General features: G+C 40.6%; 1 protein-coding gene across 1 annotated transcript in view; it reads right to left on the reverse strand.

Annotated features, from left to right (window-relative positions):
- arid3c (AT rich interactive domain 3C (BRIGHT-like)) overlaps positions 1–14,131 on the reverse strand; it is a 99,104-nt gene extending 84,973 nt beyond the window's left edge. Inside the window, 1 exon segment of the mRNA XM_020599133.1 lies at positions 13,548–14,131. Within this exon segment, the coding sequence (XP_020454789.1) occupies positions 13,548–14,087 (540 nt within the window). The 5' untranslated portion in view covers positions 14,088–14,131.
- Positions 14,132–14,438: the final 307 nt, after the last annotated feature.

The following is a 14,438-nucleotide window of genomic DNA, read 5'->3' on the forward strand; positions in this document are numbered from 1 at the left end:
TGCCTTGTGCCCCGTGTATTGTCTTGTGCACAGTATTCCATTAACTGTTACTCTGACTTTGTCCCCTCAGCAACCAACCACCACGACCAGTCCAGGAGTGAATCCTAGCGTCCGCAGCCCGGCCTCTTCCTTATCAACCCACCACTAACTGTATGCTTCCAGGACTGCGGCTCGACACCCGGTTCTGCTCCATATTCCTTCACCTGGTTGTACACAGATTTTCACTGTAAATACAGTACATAGAGCACTTCTTGCACCGAAGTCAGCTACCTGGGTCTGTCATTTTTTACTCGCTCACCTCCCTACCAGAGTGTTTCTGACAAAAATGAGTTTTAATAGGTGAGGTTTGGTTCATATTGTGCTGCATAAAAGAGTTACATTTAAATCTGCTTCCATTATTCTGAGTTTTATTAACTTCCCTCTAAGTAACCCTAATCTTGGTTTTAAGTTAAACTAGCACCCACATATTCCAGCTAACTGTTGAAGTTTGCTCAGTTCATGGTTCCGGTTCACAGTCACCCCGAGCTTTCATGCCTTTAAAGCTGCATTAAGAAAAACATCAAAACAGTTTAAAAGGTGCACAGCCACTACTGGTTTACAAAGTAGTTCTACTAAATATGTTAGAAAACATTAGCCCATTTCCTTGTCTAGCAGTCACACAGCAACATTCATTTGGAATGATGTTTGTGTTCACCTGAATCTATAGATTTTCTAGTGAAAGTCCAACTTTCACTGTCATGTCATGCAGTACTGTAAAAGTAGGTCCTGCACCTTTGTTAGTAATCTCCACTGTATAGCTTCTCTTGATTAGTGGACTGACTGAGAGCGCTTTCTCAGTTTAGTGTCACCTCACACTTCTCTATCAGCCAGAAAGGGTATCATCTTTCCATCAGGCTGCAGTGGTGCGAGAGGAGAGCAGGAAACATGACCAGCAGCTATTGTTAGTGGATGTCACTCTGTCACTCACCGCCAAATGAGTGATTTGGATTGGGGGAGGGGCATCTGAGATAGCAGGTCTGTGTGTGGGGGGGCAGAGTAGTTAGTGATGGGGGGTAGAGTTACTGACCTCCTGAATCAGAGGCTCTGAACTGCCACCGCCACTTGAATTTCCAAGCTTCCTCTGTGCCAGCCCGCTGCCTCTGCCTGACTGAAGACATTTTAAAGAAAACACTTGATTATCTCTTTCTGCACTCACACTGCAGCAGCAATCAAATGGCTATTGTAGTCTGTATGTACTGTAATGTCAGATGAGCATAGTGGAAGAAAATCATAAACTGGGGAGGAACATTTCCTGTACCTGTCTATATTATTATAAAATGCTGCTAAATTATCCAATGTTGATAAAGGTTAAAAGCATTTCTAAACTTCAATCAAGCATCTGTGACAATGTGCATTATATTATCAGCTGAAAAATGCTATATGCCCTATATGCTCAACTACTTGTACTACCTGTACAAAAATGCTTATGTAAAAAAAGAAACTTAACACTGGGTTTTGCTAGTCCTCCATCATACTCAAACTGAGTGAACTGTATAAATCAGTATAAATGTGAATTCTGCCTAATATATTTGGGCTGGACATCTTCAGTAACATTTATTGCATTTTTTTGTTGTGCTATAAACATCAATACAATACTTGACATTTGATTCAATACCAAAACAATAGTACTAACCCTATCACAAGTACAAGTATTTTCTTTTACAAAACCTTTTTCCAAGGAGACTGTCTGTGACAACAGAAAGACAACAGCTGGTTTGGTTTATGCGAGGGGTGACACCTGGGAAGAGCACGTCTGAAGCATAACATGACACAAAGTGTACACAGTCATGTAACTGGATTGAAATTTGGTCATAAACAACTGAATCTTTTGCCGCTCATTGAAGTTGTGTGACAATTTCAGTGTTGACCCTTAATGACAGAAGATCCCAAGTGTTGTCGTGTCTCCAGTTAGACATTTTCTTTGGCATCTTTTTGTAAATGAGTGTTCCTCTTGCCTATTTGTATTCTTATAGTTTCAGTCACCAGTCGCATGGACAAAACTTCAATGAGAGGAGAGGGCATGATGTTCAACTTCTGACCAATCAATATCTTTGACTCTGGTACAGTCCATGCAATTACATTGCTCCATGAATCATGTGACAGTCGATAGCTACGCCACATTGGAGCTGATGTGTCACATCTGCTGCCATTTTACATCACTCAGGCAGGTCGTTCTGACTCTGGACTTTGTACTAGGGAGCTAGCAAGGTAAAGTTCATTTAATGCCCGGTCCAACTGATGTGGACTTTTGCATTTTCACATACAGCTCCACCAGGTAACTTCTAGATAAAGGGTTCAGGGTTGCAGTGCATGTCTGAAAAGGGCTTAACATTGTTGTCACTTCTAAAACCCAGCCCTCTTTTTTCAATAATACATGCTACACACTACACATTTTCCAGGTTTATAGGGGGCTCATGACCTCAGTATTTCTAAAATCATATTGTCAGTTCTGTCTATCACTTAGTTACTTTACTCATAGTGGGCTCCTTACAGCACTCTCAAAGTCTAGCAAAAATACTACAGTTTTATTTCAATATTCTGATATAGTGTAGTTCTAGGTTTCTTAATGATTTCAAAATGTGAAAATGGACAGTTTGCCCAATGACTTTCCGTGAAAGCAGGATACAGTTCTATATACACACACAAATGAGCCCATAGAAGGGTACTAAAATACAAAATGAATGCAAAATCTCTATGGCGTTCTCCATGCAAAGCACATGTAGAGGCCACATGTTAGTCAATGTCAAGAAGGTGAGAAAAACACTTACACTTATTTTTTCCTAATGTCAGTAAATCTTCAGTTTTCCTTTCCAATCTGAAAATATTTTCCTCATGTTCAAATGTCCTCTCAAGTTCATATTTTCAAGTTTTCTGAGCTATCCACTGCATCATGGCCGGATGGGTTATGTCAAGCCATGGCAATATGAGTATAAAGTCCTCAGTGAGCAGGATTAACAGAGACATTAATTAACTTGTGTTAAACCTAATCATTAGGTCAAACAGGTCCAGATTACCCTCAATCTGGAGCCACATCAGAGACACAGAGGCTGGGTGCTAAACTGTACACACACACGCACACAACTCATTCACTAACTCACTTGGAAGTATATGTTTTTTTTTATCAGAACTATCATTAACACATTTCCATCTATAATATTTCCCTTAGGAACTTTTTGCAGGTTCAAGGATTTTTTTCTCCCCTTTTGCTCCCCTCCCCTCTCCATCTATATGCCACCAATTCGCATCACTACCTGTGTGTCTCCTCTGTCTCATAGTGTGTCCTCTCTCTCTCCCTGTACCTTTCTGCAGGTTGCCCCGGATCTGCAGCTGTATGTTTCTGATGACCAGTCACTGGCCACATCAACCTGACCAGTGTTTGATTGTTTGTTGTTGTGTTTGTTGTGTCTTGTTGCTTTTCTCACCCCAACCGGTCAAGGCAGAAGGCCACCCACCAAGAGCCGGGGTCTGTCGGAGGTTTCTTCTGTTATAGGGAGTCTTTCCTTCCTGCTGTCGCCAAGTGCAGCTCTAGGGACATTTGTTGCGTTATCCTCTATAATACTGTAAGGTCTAGAGCTTACTGTGTAAAGTGCCTTGAGATCATTTTTGTTGTGATTTAGCACAACAAATACAATTGAATTGAATTAAATATCGGTTCTGGACCATAGATCTGGGACAAAAAAGAAGAAAAACTAAACCTTGCTCTGGGGGTAGTACTTTTTATTCTGCGGGTGTTTTATCTTTATGGTTGTGTAGAAACAAAGAAGATGGAGTTACGTTTGGTTACTTTGTATAGCTTCTTGGATTCCAAGGTGCAGACATATTCAATTCAGCTCAATTAAGTTTATTTGTATAACATCAATTCACAACAACAACTGTATCAGGGAACTTCACATAATCAGATCTATATCTTACACTCTTATAGAGGGAAAACTCAACAAAGCCCCTTGAGCAAACACTTGGCGACAGTGGGGAGGAAAAACCCCCGGCTCTTGGTGGGCGGTCTTCTGCCTGTGGATAACAAAACTAGGTGTTTATTTAGGTTTCTGCATATTGACCTCCGTAATGTACTAAAATGCAAAACAGTGACTGCTTGGAAGATGTCAACAACACTATTCAAATATCTAAAACTCAATGGACTATCTTTGAAATGGTCAGCATATAGACGATTTATGAATAAATCATGCTAAACCACTGGTATGGGGGAGGATTAGTCAACCATGTGGTAATAAACTAGACCAGACTACAGGAAGAACTTTAGAGGTGTCATGACTGCAAACAAAGCCAATAGAACTTAGAAATGGAAAAAACTGGAGCAAAACACATTTTTTCAACATACCTTTCATTTCATTAGTGTCATTCATTAGTTTTCATTCACAAGCTCTTAACCACGCTTATTTTTGCTTTTTAATTTGCGTGACATTGCCTTTTCATAGGATCTATGCCAAAACCAGGCACTCAACCCAGGATCCCATAAGTGATGTGAAGCAGTGCCTTACTGTGCTGCTCCACATTTGTCCTGTAACAATGTTAACGTCAACAGCATGATGTACAATGATCTAAAAACTGACATGGGTATGCATTCAAACAAAAGAGATCACATTGTCATGGTAATTCAGAGGGCCTCATTAACAATGGTTGAATGGAAAAAGCAAGTCTGTGGTGCAGAGGTGAGGCAATATTTGCCCAACAGTCAGATCTTGTAAACAGAGAGGGGGGCTTTTGCAAGCAGCTGCAAAAATTCCAGGCTGCAGCGATTAAAAAGTAACACCCTCATTGAGGGTGGGGAGGGTATTTGAACAAGCTGACCCTGCCTCTGTTTTAATGAAAAGAGGAGCCATTTGCAGTAAAAACAAGTATGTATGTCTCAATGGAGCCAAGCCTTCTTTTCACTGCATGCCAGCTCCCATGTCCCCTCACACAGTGATTCACAATGAAAAGACAAAGCCCCAACATATTGTCATCCAGGCACTGCGTAAGCTTTGCAGAGGAATCAAGCTGTAGATGTGCCTGACTGTTAGTGTGTTGGTGAGAAGGGAATTAAGACAAATTAAGATGTTTTAAACCCCTTTAAATGCTACTGAAAATGGAACAAAAGATAATTTCCTCTGAAAAAATAGATAATACAGCCAATGTAAGTTTGATCAGGTAGGCCCTGCTCTAAATTTAGGGAACATTTCTAACTTAGGATTTCATTCATTTAAGCAAGGCTCTTCATTTAACAATGTGGCATTTGACAGTTGAACATATTTTTGTTACTGAAGAAATTTGTAAAAAAAAAACATGTTTATATTCCCCAAATAAGTTTTCAAAAAATACACTATTTCTGTATCAGTTGTGGCCTGATTGATGTGATGGGGGACTGAGGTCAAGGTCTACTGACTCCCACCCACCAACTTCTGTGCGTTTTATATGCACTGTCATCCCCAAGTTCACATAAATTACAGACTTCACAGCATATACAGTACAAGTACATCAGTTTCATTATATAACCAGAGAGTGGAGACCAGAACACCTAGCATTACCTGGGACCAGGTTTTCTGTGTGTAAATTAGTTTGGGCCATTTGGATTGGCACACATTTATTCAGGGGTTAGACACAGTACAAAACTACCAAAAACTGATGAGCTGGAGGCTCCACAAGGGCTGTTAATCCAGCTGCAGCATTAGCAGTGAAACTGAAAACCTGTCCCGGCCTTACGGACACTAGGGGATGCCAACTAGGTTATCCACACAGCACACCCACAGGCATGCACACTACAGATCCTCCTTTCCCTGTTATCCACACAGCACACCCACAGTCATGCACACTACAGATCCTCCTTTCCCTCTGTCACATCTTCTGTTTCACCTTTACAGCTCCACCCCCACCCCCTCCTGTCCATGTGTCAGCCCACCATACGTGTGTAATAGTACACAGTGAGAGAGTCCAGGAATGCTATTAAAGCATTTCCTGTGACAAAGCACATTTTAAAGTGCACTACAGTTAGATGAATATGTGGATCAAGTACTGGTCTTCGCTCTTTGCCATATTGAACATATGTTTTACAGTAGCTTTATAACACTGGACTACAGGCTTCCACATCTCCAATAGAATGTTGACACAGGCGCTAGATTGCAGCAGCATGTGTCCCTTTCAAAGCAAGTCCCAAGTTTTATTGTGGTGGGGGGGAAGGGGGAGGGCTCCGATTAGTGGGCTGATTGTTTTTCAAGACAAGCTCTTGGATAAATGGCTGAAAAATACTGAATAAACACTCAAAGAACCATAAAAGTGATTTTCCACAACTGAAGCCTCTTATTACAGGTCACAGTAGACTTGCACAGTACAAATAGTGCCTGTTGTATAAATGTGAATGCACAAATATTTCAGGGGTCCATTTGTTGAATATATACGACTCCAGGAGTAGAATCTTGAAACTTGCTTAGTGCAGACTTGATGTTCCCTTTGACGATCTCACAACTATACAAAGTTTTGATTACTAATTTCAACCCTTAGAAAAAATGAATGGAAATGTTTATTCACACCATGTATTTAAGTGTTAAATATGAAAATCAGTATATTGTTACGTCTATATTTGAAACAAATCAAATATCAGTAGCTTCTTACAAATGCAGTTCCAGAAGGAAAGATCATATAAAAATATAAGATTGTACAACATGGATTAAAAAATTCTACATAAGCATTTATTTGTCATTGTACCATTCCATCACAGCCATCAATATGTGGCTATCATCTTAGACAAAAGCTTGGTATTATAAGCTGGGCCTCACTTATAAAGAGGGACAAAAAAATTGATCTTTCAACAAACATTTTCAGTATAGCACATTCAGTCACTACACTTGTATCAAGAACATCACACACATTTCTGTGTCTTAGCTTGTTTTAAGAAAAACAATTTACTAGTAAACCACATGACATATGAAGATGAATACTTCTGCAGAGTGGATGATTTGAGTGGCAGGGGGAGGGGAGTGAAATCATACACCAGTACAGCTGGAGCTCCCTCCTCCACCACCTCCTTTCTATAGCTGTTACAAAAACAAGCTAGAAGGGCTAAACTCTACGAAAAGGAGTGGCTCCCTGAACACATATACGAGCATGTTCATTACATGACATTACATGTCTAATGCTTTAGAATCAGCTTTGTGGTCTGTCTCTGAAGATTGTGATACAAACCAGGGAGCTTTTTGATTTCATTTCAGTGTTTTAAAGAGCAACATGCTGATGCAGAATGAAAAACACTTCTTTATTAAGTAAATTACTTTCAGCCCTCAACCATTATGCAGGAAGGTTCTAGAAAATAGTCTGTATCTTGGAAAAAGACAGAACACAGAATACTATATTGTAATTAAGAAAATTACACTGTCAGGACTATTGTATGAAGTTATTGAAGCAAGTTAATTTGTATTGGAAATTGGACTTTTCACTTGTTTAACCTCTAGAGTCCTGAGCTTTGGTTTCATATGCATTTTAATTTTTTCCTATCTATTTGGGATTATTGGGACATGATAAGTACAAAATCCAAGTATGGTCTTTGAACAGGAAGTCATTTTTGAGAAAAATGATGTCCTCATATGGGGACATTGGGTTTATTTTAATGCGTAATACAATAAAATTACTGGTGTTTGAGACAGAACAAAACTATGCCAGAACATGGCTGTGCACACAATATTTGCAACACATTACAGAATAAATCTATGCCAGAACATAGCTGTGCAAAAACAAAATTTGCTAACAATATTTGCAACACATCACAGTACAAAACTATTCCAGAAAATGGCTGTGCACATATTTGCATCACATTAGAGAATAAATCTATGCCAGAACATAGCTGTGCAAAAACAAAATTTGCTAACAATATTTGCAACACATCACAGTACAAATCTATGCCAGAACATGACTGTGCACACAGTAATTGCAACACATTGCAGACTGATGACTACATGACTACATATTCCAAAAGTATGTTTTGTCTCAATTCATTTTGTGCAGAGAAATTTCATTTGTTTGTAGTCTGTAGAAACAGTATCACACCTATGGACCTTTGTGAAAAGCTGCAAAACAGTTACGTTCAGTTTGCAAACACAGGAACATGTTGCATGTCATACATCGGACACGTGATTTCCCTGAGCATCCTGTTTGTCTGCAACGCATTGGGTTTTTCAGGTTGACCATCTCTGGAAGATGTTTTGTAGAAGTTGTTCGGATTGAGACATGCGGTACTGGGGTGATCTGATGTCTGCTTCCTTGTTGCAAAGGGTGTGCATTCTCTTCTTGTGCATCTTCAACAGCAGTGCCACACTTGCTCAAGTATGCCTGAGCCACTGTCATGCGAAACTGAAGAAACTGCATCATGTCTCTTTTTGGTGTGCCACACAGAGTGTTGTCTTGGCGATATAATAGCCAGCTGTTGGCTAAAGCAAGATCAAGGAAGTGCATCAGCATTCGAATGGTCCACTTCTTGGTTCGGACACTCATTCGGTAGTACCTCATCATCCTGTCTGTCAAGTCAACCCCGCCCATCTTGGTGTTGTACTCGCGCACAATACTTGGTCGCATGACAGACACATATTGCTTGTCTTTCTTGGACCATCGCTGGCACACATCTTCTGGCTGTTCAGCATGAACAGTGGAAAGCATCAAAACTGCTTTGTTGTCATACCACTTCACCACACAAACCTTGCCATCTCCTCTGGTAACTGAGGCTGAGGCACCTCGTCCTTGCTCTTTCATGTCTTGGTCACTTGGTAGCTTCTGCAGTGGTTCAGTGACCCGGTTCTTCATTATTGTACCAGTTAGGTACACCTGCTTCTCCAGCATTTGATCTACAGCTTTCATGGATGTGAAGAACCGATCACAGTATACCTTTGTGCCAGGGTGTAGAGTTTTAGCCAGACGTGCAATAACCAGTACTCCCAAACCAAGTTCCTCTGCATCCTGGATCTGTGATCTCAGTGAGTTTGCACCTTGGTAGACTTCAAAGTCCAGCACAATGCCACCTGCTGTAGCCAGCACAAAGTTTTTCATGCCAACTGGATTGGGCTTTAGTGGCACATACTGTCGAAATGGGCAAGCTCCTGTAAATGGGATCATCTGCTCATCAATTGATACACATTCTGGTCGAGCCTGAAGCAAGCAGCCTTTGAGGATGTGATCGATAAAGGGCCTGGTCTTCCAGAATTTGTCAGCTTTCCTCATGTCTTCAGAAATGTCACTATCAATGACTACTTTCAGATGTTTCCTCAGTTTGAAAAATCTGTCACGCTTGAGTTTGTCACTAATGGCAGGGATTCTCAAGGCACTGGACCAGAACATTCTAAGCTGTGGGTAAGACACACAAGACATGAAAATGGATGCTCCAAAAAAATTATAAATCTCATCAACTGATGGGTTGAGAGAGCTACCACTGTTAGAGACATAGCATTTGTGCAGTTAGCAATTAGATTCATCAACTCTCTATCAATGTACTGCTCCATATAGTCCAGTGGCTGCCAGTTATGTCTCTCATGCAGAGTTTCCTCTTCAGCCTCAAACTGCACTATGTCTGGAGTGAAGGCACTTGACTTCCAGCGCACTCTACTTGTATTCTTGCTAGATCCTGGCTCAACACTTCTACCACGCTTACGTTTACGTGCACATTCTGTGGATGGTGGTGGCTCACTGTCACTATCACTGCTCTGCTGATCAGATTCTGATAAATCAGGTGGAATATAATCTTTATCATGTAGTAGTTCCACACCAGGATCAGCTTCTTCACCATCAGACAGCTCCTCCACATCAGAGTTCTCTCCTACTATTGCATTCAGCAGTCTTTCTGCTTTTGACAAAGAAATGGACCCTAGACATGTATCGGATAACAATAAAAGAAATTTAATCAATGTAGACTAATGTGTACCACATGCAACAACTGTTTATATTTATATTTAGTGGAAACCGTTAGTTTTTTTTCACAAATCTTCCCAAGCCATGTGTCATTACTTTTACACCTTCACATAGACAATGTATTAACATGGTCCCAATGTCCTCAAACGAGTACTTCATAGTTAGAAGCCTCCTAACTTGTTACTATTGCTAAAAGATGTCAAATTTATATACCATCTCAAACTACAGACATTAAAAAGCATAAATTAGCAGGTTTCAACCATGAAATGTTTTTAGGTTTTGTACCTTGTCCATTTTTATTTCTACGCCGTAGAACATCTTGACTGAGATCGACGCCATCTTGGAATTATAGTAACACATGTAATGTGCTTTTCCTACCACAAGATGGTGGTAAAAGTGTCTACATACGAGGACAACAGGTCTAAGTTGAGAAGAAATAAAGTATATGGTACAGGAAACCCAAAATGTGCGGTCCTCATATGAGGACGCAGGGACTCTAGAGGTTAAAGGAAAGTAGTTCTTATGATTCAATAATGACTTGTCCAAACTGAGATTTCTGTATGTGAGGTTTAAAAAAAATTGTGAGATTCTGTAGTGCAAAAAAAAAAGATTAAATGGTGTAGTCTCAAATGCCATCATCACTAAGTATGGCACAGAAGAACACACTGACATTTACTGCAACTGTTTGCTTTCACCTCTGTCCAGATTCAAACTTACTGCAGGTCATTACCTCCGCCACTGATGTTATGTTTTCATTTATTTATTAGCAGACCATTTCAAAGTATTATGTCATGTTGGGTTGAAACAGGAAATATTGTTGAACAGTTTCTTTTAACTGTGACTGTTTCATAACCTGTGTTTATTATTGTAACTGTGGCAAAGGTCCTCTAACCTTAATATTTTAACCCAAAACATGATCTCCCCCTAAACCAAGTCTATTTTGTGCCTAAAACTAACCAAATCATGATATTCTATAAGTTTAACCATGACCAATAACCAGTGGCAATGACTATCCAATGCACCTTGCACCATAGTGGTGCCAATTTAGGAGAAGGTAGAGACCAACAACCTAGCATTTAAACCTAGAGATGACTGTGCAGTCTAGAAAGGTCCCTCTAAGCTCTTTCTAGTTAGCTAAAGATTGTGTCATATTTCAGTGGCTCACTTCAACATTTTATAAAATAGTAATTAGAATGACATACTGTATATTTTAGATTAGTGCATGCTGAACATTTTTGAAGTATAACACTGATATTTCTGACGTCTTTTCCTTAAGTGTTATCAGTTCCAGTACACTTTGAGCATTAACTTGCAGAGACGTGAAACCTTCCTGTCAACATCATGTCTCCTTTAAGTGTTGTTTCACATTTCAGAACTAAAAAGGCTGTAACGGTGAAACAAAAACAGATGATTCAACGATAATGAACATACAGTATCTATTTACATGTTTTGCTCTTCTGTTATTTTGGAGGGGTTGGCACAAATATACACCTTTAGCAGTTGCAATATCCAGTTAAGTTCATACTGAGTACTACAGTTTACTTTATGTTTACTATTATCTCTGTTTATGCAAGTGCTTGCAGGCTGGCATATCCTTGTAAATAATGTGTTTCAAAGAGCATGGTCGAGCATGTAACAGCACATGATTCTGTTTCTGTTTCGTAACACTTTGGCATAGAGCCGGCTTCAGCCACACACACACTGCCAGACAGGGATATCCCAGCATTTTTGAGAGTGGGCCAGGCTGGAATACTCCCAGGTCCAATTTCCTGCATTTCCTGAGCCACTGCCAAAACTACACGCAACAGCTTCTCTGTCTCTCTCTGCCTCAGGTCTCCACTCAGCATTTTTCTGTCACTGCCAGGAATTTGGTCTATGCTTTACATTGTCATCGTTTTAGAATCTATTGTAATTGGCTCCTGCCGGGTTGTTAAAAGTTAAAATACATTTTACAGGCTGTGGGCACTCTTGGGTCATGGTTACCTTTTACTTCTTTTTAAGTACATAAACTCCAATGAAAAATAAAAGCAACAGAATGTCAAATGGTTCTTTTTAAGTTTTGCCCAGTGTTGTTCCTGAGGTCAACAGAAGTGCTACTCTAAACACTGACTGGTCTCTTTTGGTTCTGATCAGATTAAAACTTGTCTGTCTCAGTGGGGCTTTTTATATTTAGACCACATCTTGTTCTTATTTCCAAAGATGCATTTACTGCCTTCAGATGTGGTTTTGTTTTGCAGCTTTGAGCATGCTTAGTATGCAGGCTCCAGTCTGTCTGCCTAGCAGCCATAAGCATCCTTTTATTGTCCCATGACCATTATACTGAATGACTACATACAAATGACCCCCACAATAACTGCACATCCTGAGGAATCTTTGAAACATATAGCCCGACTGAACACAGAGCATGCATGCACAACCACAGTAAACTTGCCTTAATGTGTTTTCAGCAAGTGTGTCAAGTGTGTCTTAAATCTGTCTGCTGACACTTTGGGTTGGTCATTAGATCTAATAATTAGAACTAAAAATGCTTATATCATGTTGTTGATAGTAATTGTCAAGCATCCTGTCCACGCAAATGACTATGAACGTGATACACACCTAATAACAACAACAAAAAATCTAAATGTGCCATTAACTAATCATCACTATGAAGAGAAAACAAAGAACTGCCCACTGGCTCATCTCACCATTCTCAACACATAATTGTCTCTATATTGAGGCTATTGGTTTCAGCCACTATTTAAAGTGCATTTCCATGCATCGGTTTGCTTAATGTGCATGCTAATGCAGTCACTAATGTACACATTACATTTAGGGAAGTCTGTAAATGAGCCATCATAAATAAAAGATGACATGGAGCATCTACAATCACTCAGAAAGTATAGATCTGCCTGCTGCTATCTGGAAATATACTCACAACTGTATATTCATCAAATAACTTACTGTCATTAACTAGCCACTGACAAAACAAAAAGAGCTGTTTAGGAAAATGCCTTTGATTCAAAAGGCTACAATGAAGCATACACATTAAATGCATTACAGATTACAAACCCTTTAAAATGGCTTATTGGTTAACATATCATTTATTAAAACCTTGTAGATCAACTACAAACCATACAGCAAACATTTGGCTACCAGATTGTCCAAAAAGCTGATAAACCCTTTATAAGTGGTGCTTTATCAGAAAGCCTCAGTCTAACTTGTACCAAAGTTCCAGCTTTGCCCAATAGGAACTGATAGTTTGGAACTTTTTCACAGCAGCACCTTAGTTAAATTAGCTTAACAACATTTTGTATGTGCAGGTGTTGTGTGCTCAGTGACAGCTTGTGTGAACAGACACTTTATGGCGTTTTCCCCTTCACAAAGTACAAAACAGTAATATCAAGCTATGCTGTGGACCATTATAATGCCAAGTGGCCAGTCTTTCCGATAAAGGCTTTTGTTTATAGGATTTTAAATAATTAAAATTAATCTATTTAGTTAAATGAAAAAAATCCCTGTGGGTATTTTTAGATTGAAAAAAAAAACCCCTGCTGTCTAAGGTCTGTTGTCGAGCTCGCACATCCACTGAATGAACCCCAGTGAATTGCTTTCACTGGCGAAATTGTCAGTAGGTCCAGGTGTCTTACCTGTTTGAACTGCTCCTCATAGGTCCACTCGTGATGCTGGGGCTGCGGGTGCACCGATGGAGACTCTGCACCGCGGGCAGGGGCGAAGGCCGCCGGGACTCTGGACATGAGATGCATCTGGGCGCTCTTCGGAGACAGAGAAGCTGCCTGGAGTGAGGACTGTCGGTGCTGGTAGTGGTTCAGACCGACATCGTTCTCGTCCTCCTCCTCTTCCATGACCTCCTGCTCTTCTATGTCATCTAATTCCTCGTCCCGCTCATTATCGTCGCTGTCCGTTCTGGAGGAGTTCCGGTCCTCGGCGGGTCTGCGGACCTCCATGTGAGGGAGTGTCCCGCCGGGAGAGGAGTTGGCAACTCCGGCAGCCAGGGCGCCACGCATCGCCGCCTGGTAGTGGCGGAAAGCCAAAGCTTGTTGGTGTATCTGGGACTCCATCATGGACCGGAGGTCCTCCTCTTTCTCCGCCTGACGGAGCTTCTCCTCCAGAGCCAGACGCGCCGCCTGTTGCCGCTGCAGGGTTTCCATCACCGCCTCGAGCTTCATGCCGCCGCTGCCGGGCTGCGTGGACGGTGCAGCCGGGAACGGGTTGTGGGAAGAGGCGGGGGGAACGAGAAAGAGCCCTGCTGCGAGGGGACGAGAGGATGGTCGTGTAACGATTATCACATTAAAACACACATTTGTCTCATTACACACTGAGACAGTTTTGGTATCGGACTTTAGTTTGTAGCATAAAAAGAAAAACCTGTCAAATATTTGACGTTATCAAACAAGCGAACGTGGAAAACATGCACTAAGTAACTAAAACACTATGAAACTGTCCAAACCAAACATCTATCAAAGTGTAACATTACTGGTAAAACTTTTAGTGCAACATTTGCTGTCGGGTTGTGAAAT

This window comes from Monopterus albus, unplaced genomic scaffold (genome assembly GCF_001952655.1).
Source record: "Monopterus albus unplaced genomic scaffold, M_albus_1.0 scaffold40.1, whole genome shotgun sequence".
Classification (NCBI taxonomy): domain Eukaryota; kingdom Metazoa; phylum Chordata; class Actinopteri; order Synbranchiformes; family Synbranchidae; genus Monopterus; species Monopterus albus.